General features: G+C 40.3%; 2 protein-coding genes across 2 annotated transcripts in view; one reads left to right on the plus strand and one right to left on the minus strand.

Annotated features, from left to right (window-relative positions):
• Window positions 1-1950, minus strand: part of LOC105222551 (uncharacterized) — a 46663-nt gene extending 44713 nt beyond the window's left edge. The window contains exon 1 of the mRNA XM_011199913.4: window positions 1124-1950. The gene's annotated coding sequence lies outside the window, so the exon portion shown is untranslated. The remainder of the gene's footprint in view (window positions 1-1123) is intronic.
• Window positions 1951-3470: 1520 nt separating this feature from the next.
• On the plus strand, window positions 3471-11398 carry LOC105222558 (ATP-binding cassette sub-family G member 5). The gene is made up of 11 exons (XM_011199927.4): window positions 3471-3831; window positions 4023-4131; window positions 4207-4397; window positions 4459-4603; window positions 9580-9877; window positions 9957-10124; window positions 10184-10301; window positions 10360-10453; window positions 10518-10656; window positions 10716-11094; window positions 11168-11398. The coding sequence occupies exons 1-11, from the start codon at window positions 3763-3765 to the stop codon at window positions 11279-11281; spliced, it is 1824 nt and encodes a 607-aa protein (XP_011198229.3). The 5' UTR covers window positions 3471-3762; the 3' UTR covers window positions 11282-11398.
• Window positions 11399-12482: the final 1084 nt, after the last annotated feature.

Genomic DNA, 12482 nt, shown 5'->3' on the forward strand with positions numbered 1-12482 from the left:
GAGTTCGACACGCAAACAGAAGTCAACAGTTATCGGAATGGAGAGAAAAAACGAGCCGAAACCAACAAAAACTTGCACACCAAAGTCGCTTAAAAATCAAGGTGATGATCTTTGTTTTTTCCATATTCCTGGTTTGGTACACCCTGAATTTGTTCCTGAGGGACAGCGGACAGAAAACAGCCGCATCGAAGAAATAAGACAAAAGACACTAAAGGAGCTGAAGGTCATCCCAAAAAGTGCTTCTGAAAGGTGTTTCCAGGATTGGAAGTATCATAGACTTAAGTACATGTATTATATCTGGTGGGGATTACTTTGAAGGCGACAAAATAAATTGAACAATTATTAAATATTGTCACAAATAATAAAAAATGCTATAAGAGGTCAAAATGGGTAAAAATGAATAAGTGTTTTTATTTCAAAAGTACTAGCCTGACTTTAAAGATAATTAATCAAAGCCTAACATAATTCTCTCTTAGTAAAAGAAAAATATTTTTTTTTTTAATAATTTTTATTTCTTTGATAAAATGATAGTTTACTTCAAGCAATATTGGCGACATTAAAAAGAAAATCGGATTTTATTGTAATACAGTTATTATCCGATTTTCTTTTTAATGTTGCCAATATTGCGTGAAGAAAACCATTATTTTATTAAAAAAAAATTTTATTAAAAAAAAAAATATTTAATAAAAAAAAATATTTTTTTTACCGAGAGAGAAAAAATAAATTCCTTTAAATCAAAATAAAATTTTTTTGTTCACTTTGATATTATTTTAACCTTGTTTAGCAGTTACAATGATTCACCAAGTCACAAACAAAAAGTCATTAAACCATATTTCGAAAACTAAAAATATTATAACATTCACTTATACATTTGTATTTATTTTACACATTTCTTTCATCTGTAATTTTACATAAACACATACATCCGCCAGAAGCCAAACATATAAAAAAGGTAAGTAAATAGTAAAAGAATAAAACAAGAAAACATTTGCATACGAATTTCTTTTAATCTCACCAAAATTCCACCCTCTAACTAGTCATTTTAACACAATATTTGCATTTGTTGTAATTTATGTGTTTTAGCCCCATTTCTTATCTCTATTTACAAAGCTGTTTCACTCACCGAAATTTATTTTATTTTCTTTTTATGCACCTTTGTTGATTCTATTGCCACAATTCCACGAAGAGAGAGTCGTTTGTTGTTCGTTTGTTTGCTTCCTTAGTGGGTTGTTGATTTTGCGCGAATTAAGAACCGAAGACAAAAAATAATATACGAAAACAACAACAAATATTCCAATAGTGCATGCCACCACTAGTTGGGGTATTTATTTCAACGGGCAGCCGTTAAACCGCAACACACAGACGCGCACCAAACTACGCGCACACCAACAACTGCATAGATACGTGTGTGTGTGCGTATGCTTTTCTCTAAAGAACAGTGCTGTGCGCCTGCATACGTGTACACATACGTGTTCGCGACTCCACTTGTGTATCTATCTTTTTGAAAATCTGCACAGCTAGACGAAAATTTCGCTTTGCACTCCGTTCGCTGCGTATTCTCGCCGTTAAGCACTTTTCACAATTCTGCTTGGACGGAATGGGGCCCGGTTGGCATGCGCTCTCTTCCAGTTGGCCACATACATGTGTATGTGTGTGTAATTATTTTCTTATTTTGCTGCAAACACTAAACTAGTTAGAACTATTATTTATAAATACTCAACTTATTTATTTCCAACAATTCTTGCACTTTTTATTTTTTGTGATTTATGTTAGATTCGAACTTTTTTCAAACAACTTGTGCTGCTCAGCTTTTTTGCGTTATGTTTCTCATTCAGTAAATACTTAATTTATGTGGTATGTGTGTATGTATGTATTTATTTCTATTTCAAATGAAACTCACGACGCGCCGCGCGCCGACCAACTGACGTGCGCAAACTCTCTCGATTAACTGAACTGAACTTGGCCTCTGACGCCATCTTAGTCGCCAAGTCCAACTTGAAAATTTCGACTGGAAAATGTTGGCATTTCCAGTTAACTGGTTTCATACAACTGATCAAATGTGAGCGCAGCGTACGTTCGCTCAGCGACAGCGGAAAACAGGTGAGTGCTACATGTTGTTCTACAGTGAGAGAAAAAAATGTGTGGAGATATGAAGTAGTGTCAAAGGGCTGGTTGTGGCAAAGAATGGAAAAAGCTTTAATTAAAATAATTATTAATTATAGAATCTTCATCTAACAAATGATTAACAATAGGTTTGAGTATTAAAAATTTAGGGGTTACATGCGTTTCCTCGGCTAAAAAACAGCATTTAAATTTTTTTTTTTTCATATAAAAAATGAAATATTATTTTATTATAATTTTTTATTGTTGCAAATATACGCTATTAACAAAAAAATCTTAATTTTTTGGAATAACATATTTTAAACTCGGCCATTGCAACGCCATTTCCGGTGACCGCTCGGAAAAAATAAGCGACCGCGTTGGCACGGTAACTCCTTACACGATCATCTAAAGTGGAAAAATACGTGTTTTGGACAAAACTTAGAACTTGAACGAAGGAAAAAAACTTAAAATTGAGTTTTTGGCAGACAGTTTTACAAAAAAATTTAAATTACTGCTAAAATTTCGAGATTTTTTTTTTAAATAATTGTGATTGATTAAGAGTTGTATCTAAAAGACTTTTTTAAAATTCCTAGCTAGCCTCGAGCGCACTAGTTCTCAAGGTTATATCTCCGAAATTATTACTCGGATCGACATGAAAAGTTAGGACAATATTTTAGAGGTGTTATAGAATTGAATAAGACCATAAATAAAAACTGGATTTTTTGCAACCCCTAAACCCATGTAACCAATAAAAGGAAAATTTGACGAAAATGGACAAATCATACTTCAAATTAATTTCGCAGTCATCATACTCTCCGAATCTGATCTCCAAGGCCTGTACTCAGACCTCGACAATATACTGGCAGCAGAGTAATTTAGTAACAAAGAAGCGTTAATCGCCGCGGTTGAGGTATATTTTCAAGCAGATGGCAGACTTGTGTATCCTTTTTTAAAATGAAACGAATTTTCAAAATGTTTTATACTTATATAACTCGCAAATATCTTACTCTTAAACTGCTCATTTTTCTGAAAATCTATTTAAAAAAATAAAAAAATAAAACTAAAATGTCTTTCGCAAATAACTTCCAATTCATGACAATAATATTATACTTCGACTCCAATAATGTTGCTCACCTGATAAACACAGTGTACTGTTATTGCTCACCTGCCGCGAAAAGACATTCTCCCAACCACTCTCTTCCTCTCAGTTCTATCTCTATTTGAATAAATGGTAAACAAGTACATTTCTACACATTCTCAAGCCGCTCCATTCCAGTTGGAAAACTGTGCTGTCAACCAGCCAGCAACGCGGCTCAAAGCGTGGATGTGGCTTAGCAAGCCACAGAAAACCATTCCAGCTTCAGTTATTGCGGAGCGTTTTTTGTGTTCGGACGTGTCGACGGATCGCGCAGCGGTGGCAGTTGGTCCCAGTTGAGTGCTGACTAGTGTTGCTGTTTTTCTACAAAGTCTCTCAGCGCTTCAGCTAGAGTGAACTCAGTAAAATTTTCAGTGTTACTTGTAGTGAGTGTGCATGTGCAAACAAACGAAAAGTGTAAACAAAACAGAACCGAAGAGAACAGTGCCATTTGCGTGTTTTGTGTTCGCGAGTGTATGTGTGTGTGACGTCACAGCCAAGCGGCAGTACAGTGTAGCGGCTGAATGAATGACATGAAAATGATCGGCAGCGATTACGTATTGGAGGCGCACAACATTTTCCACACCACAGAGGTAGCGGAGTGATAAATGCCGAAAATTTTGTTTATAATAATTTTCAAAACAAAAATACAAAAATTTGTGTATTAGTAAAAATATTATTTTAATAAAAAATATTTTAATAAAAAGAAATGTTTATCTTCTTCTCAAGTTCGTTGCTTAAGTCTTTAGTTTTCGGCTAACATAGTCCTTGTCTTATCTCACAGGTGGATGGCGGTGGTTGCTTCAATGGCGGCGGCATTCCAGCGCTGGTGCTCAAAGGCGTCAACCTAACTGTGCACAGTGGTGAAGTGATGGCCATTTTGGGCTCCAAAGGTAAAAAAACGATAAGAAAAAACTGTTGTTTTTTGTATTAACTAAACCATATTTTTTTGTTAAAACTCTACGCAGGCAGCGGCAAACGCGCTTTGTTGGATGTAATTGCCCGTCGCGCTGATGGCACAACGCGTGGCCAAGTTCTGTTAAATGGTTCGCCGCTAACGAAAGCACTCTTCCAGCAACGTTGCGGCTATGTGACACAATCGTGCACATTTATACCGGGACTAACGGTGGCGCAGACCTTGCATTACACGCCAACTATAGTAAGCAAATAAACGACATTCAATTTTTAAAATTTTTCAATGTTTTTATTTTCCATTTCAGCTTTCCGGCTACTTGAAAAGCTCAAAAGTACGTCAAGTCCTGGCTGACTTGGCGCTATCTCAAGTGGCTCACAAACGTGTCGAATATTTGAATATGAGTGAGGCCCGTCGCCTAGCTATTGGTATACAGCTAGTTAGAGATCCAGGTGCGTACCATAAATAAAACAAAATTGTGCTATTGACATATGTACATACAACCGAACTGGAAATCCCGCTAACCTGATAGTTTTGATATGTTTGTTATAATGACATGCGATTTGTTCTGATAACATCTCTCAATAAATCGGAAGGACAAATTTTCAACTCATTTGCTAAGAGGTCTATGGGGTATTTGAAGAGTCCTTTTTCGAATTTCAGTTAAAATATTTTCCATCACGTACAGCTATTTTTATAATTTTAGCAAATGGTGATGGGTTGACTCTTACACCCCTTGATAACAACACATTAAATCCCATGTGTTGGTAAATTTTTATTATTATTTTCGGTTTTAGAAACCCAAAATTAGCTCAAACACTCCTCTAGCATCTCTGTGGAAAATACTACTTTTACAGTCCATCGGTGTTACTCGCTTTTGAAGGTGGATAATGATCTTAACACTGCATCTCCAATCTTTTTCTAAATAATAATTTTAGCTAATCTATTTAATTTATGTGTGAGCAATTGTGTTTTGTTTGTTGTTTTCTATAGAGGCATCAAAGTTGGCGACCTTTATTGCCCATGAACTAACTGCCTATTTGATGAAATTGAAGCTCATGACCTTGGGAGACATTTCGGGTTTCAATAATACTGCGCCACTTCTCACACATCACCTCAATCAATGCGTTTATAGACGAAGCACTTTCGGGTGGAGCAGATAATTTCAAGTTTTGGGCCGGTTGTTGGCCCATCAAGATACATGTGATATCACAGCGTTTAGACGCTTTCCCTGTGGGGATATGTAAAGTCGTAGAATCAGGCCCTCGGAGTCAACATCAAGCGTTTTCATTTCAACCTGTTACCATTTGGACTCAACTGATGAGCCATTCTGATCGTAGCCGCACCCAGACCAGACATTTGAAGGAGATAATCTTCCATAAATAAACTTCGCAAAGGATGTTATTTCGAATTATAAAACAATATTCTCCCATAAAATTTGAAATTTCTGGGAGCTTTCACAGCCAGCGAAATGGATCACCCTTTGGAGATCACGGATATAAGTTAGATCTTCAAATGAAGATTCTTAATAAGACTACTTTACATATTTCTCTTATCCAAAATTGTTACAAGTTTTGTCAATAAGTACACGAATATGATTAATATACCCATTATTTTCTTGGCACTAATTTTTTTCATAGTAAATTTCTCTTCAGAGAGCTTTTATGTTGACTTTGCCTTCTAATATCGTATATTGAGTCAAATCAAATAGAATTCAGGTTCTCTTCTTCTTCTTTACTGGGCGTAGACACCGCTTTACGCGATTATATAGCTTGAGTCCAACACACGCGCCAATCGTTTCTTCTCTTCGATACGTGGCGCCAATTGGATATTCCAAGCGATCGCAGGTTCCTTCTCCACTGTGTCCTTCCACCGGAGTGTAGTCTTGTCCTCTTCCTTGCTTTTCCCCGCGGCGGGTTACCTGCTTCGAATTACTTTTCAAAGCTGGAGTGGTTTTTTCATCCATCCGGACAACAGGACCTAGCCAGCGTAGCCAGCATGATCAAAATATTTAATTCAGCTGAACTACATGTCGATGTCGTCCCGTAAGCTATCTCGTACAGCTCATCGTTTCCATCGGTGCGGTATTCGCCGTGGCCACGCGCAAAGGACCATAAATCGTCCGGGGGGGCAGAACTTTTCTCTCGAAAACTCGCAACGTCCGACCTCATCGGTTGTTGTCGTCGTCCAAGCATCTGCACCCATATAGCAGGAACAGGGAATTATGAGCGACTTTATAGAGTTTTGGTTTTTTGTTCGATCGCAGAGCTACGGACTTTTACTTTTCAATTGCCTACTCAGTCCGAAGTCGCACCTGTTGGCAAGAGTAATCCTGCTTTTTTGGGGGTTTGGATTTTCTAGGCTGAGACTTGTTGTTTTGGTGGTGTAATGCTCGAGTTCCTAAATAGACCGAAATTATCTATAATCAACTTCAAAGGTTCCTGACTGTCAACAGTGGACGTGAGTGCCAAGTTCGCGAGTTGCGCCGACTTGTTTGTTTTGATTGACAGAGATATTTCGTCTTGGCTCTCGTTAACTGCCAGACCCAATTTTGCGTTGCTTCCTTGGTTTCAGTCTGGAGAAAGCAGAACTAACGGCGCGGGTGTTGAGACCGATGATATCAATAATCATTCGGCATACTCCAGCAGCTGTACACTCTTAAAAAGATTGTACCTGCTCTGGTTCAGTTTCTGCCGACTCTTACTAATTTTCTTCCAGCAGCAAGATTGAAAAAGTCTCACGATAGGGAGTCGCCTTGTCCTGAAACCTCGTTTGGTATCGAACGGCTCGGAGAGGTTCCCTTCCCGATCCTGACGGAGCTTTTGGTCGCCGCTCAACGTCAGTGTTTTACACGCCGTATTTAGTTTTTGGTCGGGGATACCAAACTCAGACATTGCCGGCATAAAGGCAGCTCCTTATTTCGGTACTGTCGAAAGGCGAGCTTTGGAAATCGACGAATAAGTGGTTGTGAGTGTCGATTCTCCTTTCTGTACGGGTCTGTTCCATGCATACGCAGCTATTGGCTCATCGTGATATCTCTGGATCGGTTGTTGATTTGTTTTCCACGTCTGACAAGCAACACTGATAAGGTTCCCAAGTCAGTTTGTTGACGATGTGCTTTAATCTTTCACACAATACGCTCTTTATAGAACCCTTGTACGCGATGTTGAAGGAGGCTAATCCCACGGTAGTTTGGCGCAGATTGTTGGGGTCTCCAACTTTTTTTGATGGATTCGCCATAGCACACTTAAATTCCAATCGTTGGGCATGCTTCTCATCCGCACCATATTTTGCAAAGAAGCTGATGCGCATGCGCCTTATCATTTCTTTTGCCCTCCTTGTTTGAATAGCTCGGCCCCGGCAATCCGTCGGCCCCTGCCGCTTTGTTTGTTCTTTCAGGCGGCAACTGCTCATTTCGAACTTCCGTCATGGTCGGGCAATTGGAACGTCTGCTACATCGTCATCGATTGGGGAATCGGGTTCGCCTTCTCCTGGCTATGTGTTCACTGCCATTCAGCAGCTGGAGAAGTTGGTTTCCCTCCCATAATCTAATTATGCTCTGTGGCAATCTGGCTTAGATCACCTTTGGGGGTTTCGACAGGAGTAATGCTCCCGGTCCTTGAAACCTTCTGTAAGTCGCCGCCTTTTTTCCGTATGAATTTTCGAGCATTACCCCTGTCGGCCAGCTTATTCAAGCGATTCATACTCACGCATTTCGGCCTCTTGTCTTCTTCTGTCTGCAAAATTGCGTCTCGCTTCCCTCTTCAACTTCGGTAATCTATCCCATCCCGCCCGTGGTTGTGGTCGGGGATCGTAACGTTGCGAGGTAGGCAGCCCTGTTTTCTCTCCGCTGCGACACGGCCAACTCCTCATCGTACCAGCTGTTCTTTTTTGCACTTTCCGAAAACCAATGGTTTTTCGGTTGCAAGCTGTACGTAGGAGGTTTGATATCCGTTTTTTCCCCACAGTTCCCTGTATACCGAGTTGTTGACGAGTGCTCTCAGAGAGCAGGAGTGCAATCCGAGTAGAAAATCCGTTCGGCTGTCCTTGTTGTGATTTGCCAGCTTCTCGACGTCGAACCTTCCTTTGTGGTTGTTGGCGTGCGGTTTTTTTGCGGAACAGCGGCGGGTGCGAATCTTGGCTGCAGCAAGTATATTGGTCCGAGTCGATGTTTAGGACCTCGGAGCGCACGCACATCTAAAACACTGAGTGACGTGTCCTTCCGTCTATCAAAACAGTGATCGATCTGGTTGGGTGTTTTTTCGGAAAGTCGCGGAGACAGGCCAGGTAGCTTTGATTTAAATCTTCTTATGCTGGAATCTATTCTACAGATAACCAATATTTTCGGGGCCCCGGCGAAGTCGATCATCCTCAACCCATTTGGGGACGTTTTTCCTCGTGGAGGCTGAAATATTTACCGACCGTATTGTCCAAAGATTTACCTTCTTTTCCCACACCTGTGGCGTTGAAGTCGCCACAGCACGATTTTGACATCAGTGGCGGGGGGCATCTCTCATAAGTGCGCGTCCAAGCACTCATAAAAATCTCTTTTGGTCACATCGTCCTTCCTCTTCCGGCGGCGTGGGCGCAAATCAGCGATTATGTTTGAAGAACCTCGCTTTGATGCGGATTGTGGCTAGACGTTCATTCTCCGGAGTGATGATAGTACTCGCGACGGAGTCTCATCTCCCACCACGAATCCAACACTCAAACTTGCGCTCCTTATATAGTCCACTGTAGTAAATGTCACAAGGACTCTACTCGTCTCTGTACTTGTCCCGTCCCATCGCGATTTCTTGGACGGCGGTGATGGCAGCCTTTTTATCTTTAGCGAGGACATCTACCAGCGGGGCAGCGGCCCCTCCCAATTAAGGGACCGGACATTCCAGGTTGCAATGCCCTCAATCATAGTCCTTATTTCGTTTGCCATGGTCGTCATCAAAAGGGTGTCTCTCATCCGAGGCTGTGTTTTTCTTTTTTCATTTGGGGTGTTTTTTTTTTTTTACGTGGCGGGTCCCGAAACCCCCAGCGCACGACCCTAAGTAGTTTGGATATTTCGCCTTCATCGCTTTAGCTCGCCTTCAAACGGATGTTCCTTAGGACTACCGCAGAGGATACTTGGTCAAAGACCGGAAGTCTTGAGCTCTTGAGTCATATGTAAAGAATCGTTTCTGGCCACTCCCATGAATGGTCGAATCAGAGAACTTTTGCCTCACTTGCGTGAACTTCCTAACAATCATGCCTCCCATCCTCCATTCAGGTTCTATGTGTCCTGTTTATTTTTCTTTTAAGAAGCGAAAGCCAGTTTTTTTTCCCAACGAAATATAAATTTTTTATTTAAGGGGCAGTTTCATCAAACCTAACTTCATAGTTTGTTTTTTTTTTTTTTTGTTTTTTTCTAACTTTTACTTGCTATGAAAATTTTTAGTTATGCTCCTACTCGACGAACCCACACAGGGCTTAGATCCGCTCAGCGCTTATTTGCTAATATCGATACTTTCGAACAGCGCCAAGAAGACTGGTTGCGGTATATTGCTCTCGTTGGAAAAACCACGCTCCGACGTATTTCCTTTTCTCGATCGCGCATTGTTTCTCTGCTTGGGAGGTGTAGTGTACTCGGGCGGTACCCGAGCAATGCTCGAATATTTTCACAGTATTGGATTTCCCTGTCCACAACTCGAGAACCCATTGATGTACTATCTCTGCTTGAGCACTGTTGATCGCAGGTAAATCAAGTGGCGTGTGCTTTTAGTAATTAAATAATTTAGTAATTAAATAATTCATATGTTCTCTTAATTTTCGTAGAAGCCGCGATCGCTTTTTAGAGTCCAGCCAGCAGATTGAAGCTTTGGTGGAGCGTTTTTCGCGTGAAACTCCCATGTCCGATGCACCGCTTAATACAATGGGTAGCGGTAAGGTGCCCTTGGCATATGGTAAACCCGGTGAATTGAAAGTCTGGATTATGTTGTATCTGTGAGTATTACTTAGCGACTAAATAATCATTTATTTTAATGTTTCTGTTCAACATTTAGCAAACTGCTTGCTTCAACCTTTTCCTGTGGTCTCTCCGGCATGAAAGCGCTCTTCATGCGCTTGCTGTTGCTGCCCATAGCGATTGCGCTCATGTGGCTCTTTTACACTGATGTGGGCGTAAGTTATCACTAACACTTTTCTGTAAATAAAAATTTACTAATTTGTTTACTCGTAGGATGATGCGCACGGTTTCTTCAGCAAAAATGGCATGATACTGAATATTATTGGCTTGGCCTACGGCTGCGGCACACTCACCACAATATCCCTATGTACATACAAATATCACCTTCCTTTACTAAAAATAATTAATTTTGTCATTTTCTTTCATCACAGTTCCAATATGGCGTAAACGTTTCTCACAGGACACACCCGAAGGTTTGTACTCGGGCGCTACTCTCTTGATCGCCTACAACTCCATAGCAATACCTTTCTCGTTGATATCGGCGGTATTTGCCAGTTGCGTCATTTATCCGTAAGCACTCCGAAATTCAAAAGTTTCAAAAAAATTGAATATTTCCTTTCGCTCCGCAGCCTGCTTTTGGATCCGAAATTTCCCAACGGCACCGTTTTCGCCTATTTGTTGGTGGCGCTGTGGTCCAGCTTTGTTCTCGCTGAACAGTTGAGCATCGCCTTCTTGTTGGTTGTGAAGGTGCCCTTCAACGCCGCCATTGCAGTCACCTACATTCTCGTTATCAGCATAGCCTTGGCCAGCGGCACTGTGCGTTCGTTCAAAGGTCTCCAGCCCTGGTTGCAGGAAAATACAAAGGGCACGCATACGCGTTATGTGTCGTCGTTGCTGCACAGCATTGCTTTTCAATCGCGCAAAATGAACTGTACGCCCACCGCGTCCGTAATATGCCCCAAACCGGCAGATTTTCTACACGAACGTCTCGGCATGGCCGATCCTGATGTAAGTTGCACTTTGTTAACTCAGTAACAGGCGGATTATTAATTTTGTGTATAAAAATTTTCTGTTTATACAGGAAACCATTGATGTTGCCGCCTCGTGTGCTTTTGCCGTTGGGTTGGCAGCTTTTAATATGTTGCTCTATCTATTCCCAATGCCCAGATGTGTGAAACAGAAGTTCAAAGACTGAAAAAGTGGCGGAGAAGCGGAACACTTATTGCTCCTTTTGATCCATTGTACTACATTTTGGGTTAAGCTCTATAATATTATAATTTCTAATTAACAATAAATGTACTTAAGACTGTAATCTCATATGTGTTCCTAAAAACTCTGACCTGAAACATAAAGAGGCGCATTCCGAGATCTATCTATCAAGAGCGCAACATGCTTATTTCAAATAACAGTGGATACTGCCCGGTGCATACAGTGAAGTATCTAGGGCTCATCCTATATAGGAAGTTTCCATGGAAGCCGAATATCGATGAGAGAGCAAAAGGCATCGATTGTCTTATATTGTTGTAGAAGAGCCATTGGCAAAAGCTTACGTCTCTCACCGAAAGTGGTGCTCTGTCTCTACGACACCATAGCCAAGCCTATTATGTTATATGAAGTCTTTAGATAGTGGAGGGTTCTAGAGACTCGATAACGTTCAACGCGCGGCCCTCATCAGCATGTATGGTGCACTAAGGTCCACTCCAACCACGGCACTTAACGCCATCTTGCACATAGTACCCGTAGACATCGTAGGAAAGTACATGGCTGTGAAAGTTGCTTTCAAACTCAGAGAACCTTGCTATCAATAACATCGCGTGTCTTTGTAGAGTGACTCGTATGATTGCTAGGAAATTACAAAGCTGATGAGCTAGCAAGGAAAGGCACCGTAGAACCGCTATTGGTGGAATGAATCTCTATAACATACATAAATCTAATTATCTTCATATACTTACAGACGACACCCTCTATCCTCTGATGTGCATGAGATACAAATGATCAAGCAAATATTGTCGTAGTATCAATGATAATGGGAAAACCATATATAATAAAAAAATTTGCAAAATCAACTTTCTAAGTGAAATAAGTGGAATACATAAAAGATTCTTAAATTTTGAATAGGAGTAGAGTGAAATTTTGATAATAGGCTTTGAATGACACATAATAATAATTTTCGGGCATACTTACAGGCGCATTGAATACGGTACACTGTAAGAAATTTCGTACAACTAAATTTTTTTATGTTCATTTCAATACAAAAATATTGTTTCGAGAATTATATAACAAACAATATACATTTATAGTTGATCTGCGATTGTCAAACATTGGAGATATTTGAAAAATATTAAGAATATTAATATAGGCATAATAAGTATTTGTTTTGAGATATCATTTTATGT

Source organism: Bactrocera dorsalis, chromosome 2, assembly GCF_023373825.1.
Source record: "Bactrocera dorsalis isolate Fly_Bdor chromosome 2, ASM2337382v1, whole genome shotgun sequence".
NCBI lineage: Eukaryota > Metazoa > Arthropoda > Insecta > Diptera > Tephritidae > Bactrocera > Bactrocera dorsalis.

What these genes read in the sequence shown, in the direction of transcription:
- LOC105222558 (XM_011199927.4), top strand. Translation starts at nt 3,763, where the DNA reads ATGAATGACATGAAAATGATCGGCAGCGATTACGTATTGGAGGCGCAC. An exon ending in ACTCACCACAATATCCCTAT is followed by an intron (nt 10,454 to 10,517) that starts GTACATACAAAT and finishes CTTTCATCACAG; the next exon opens with TTCCAATATGGCGTAAACGT. An exon ending in GCCAGTTGCGTCATTTATCC is followed by an intron (nt 10,657 to 10,715) that starts GTAAGCACTCCG and finishes TTCGCTCCGCAG; the next exon opens with CCTGCTTTTGGATCCGAAAT.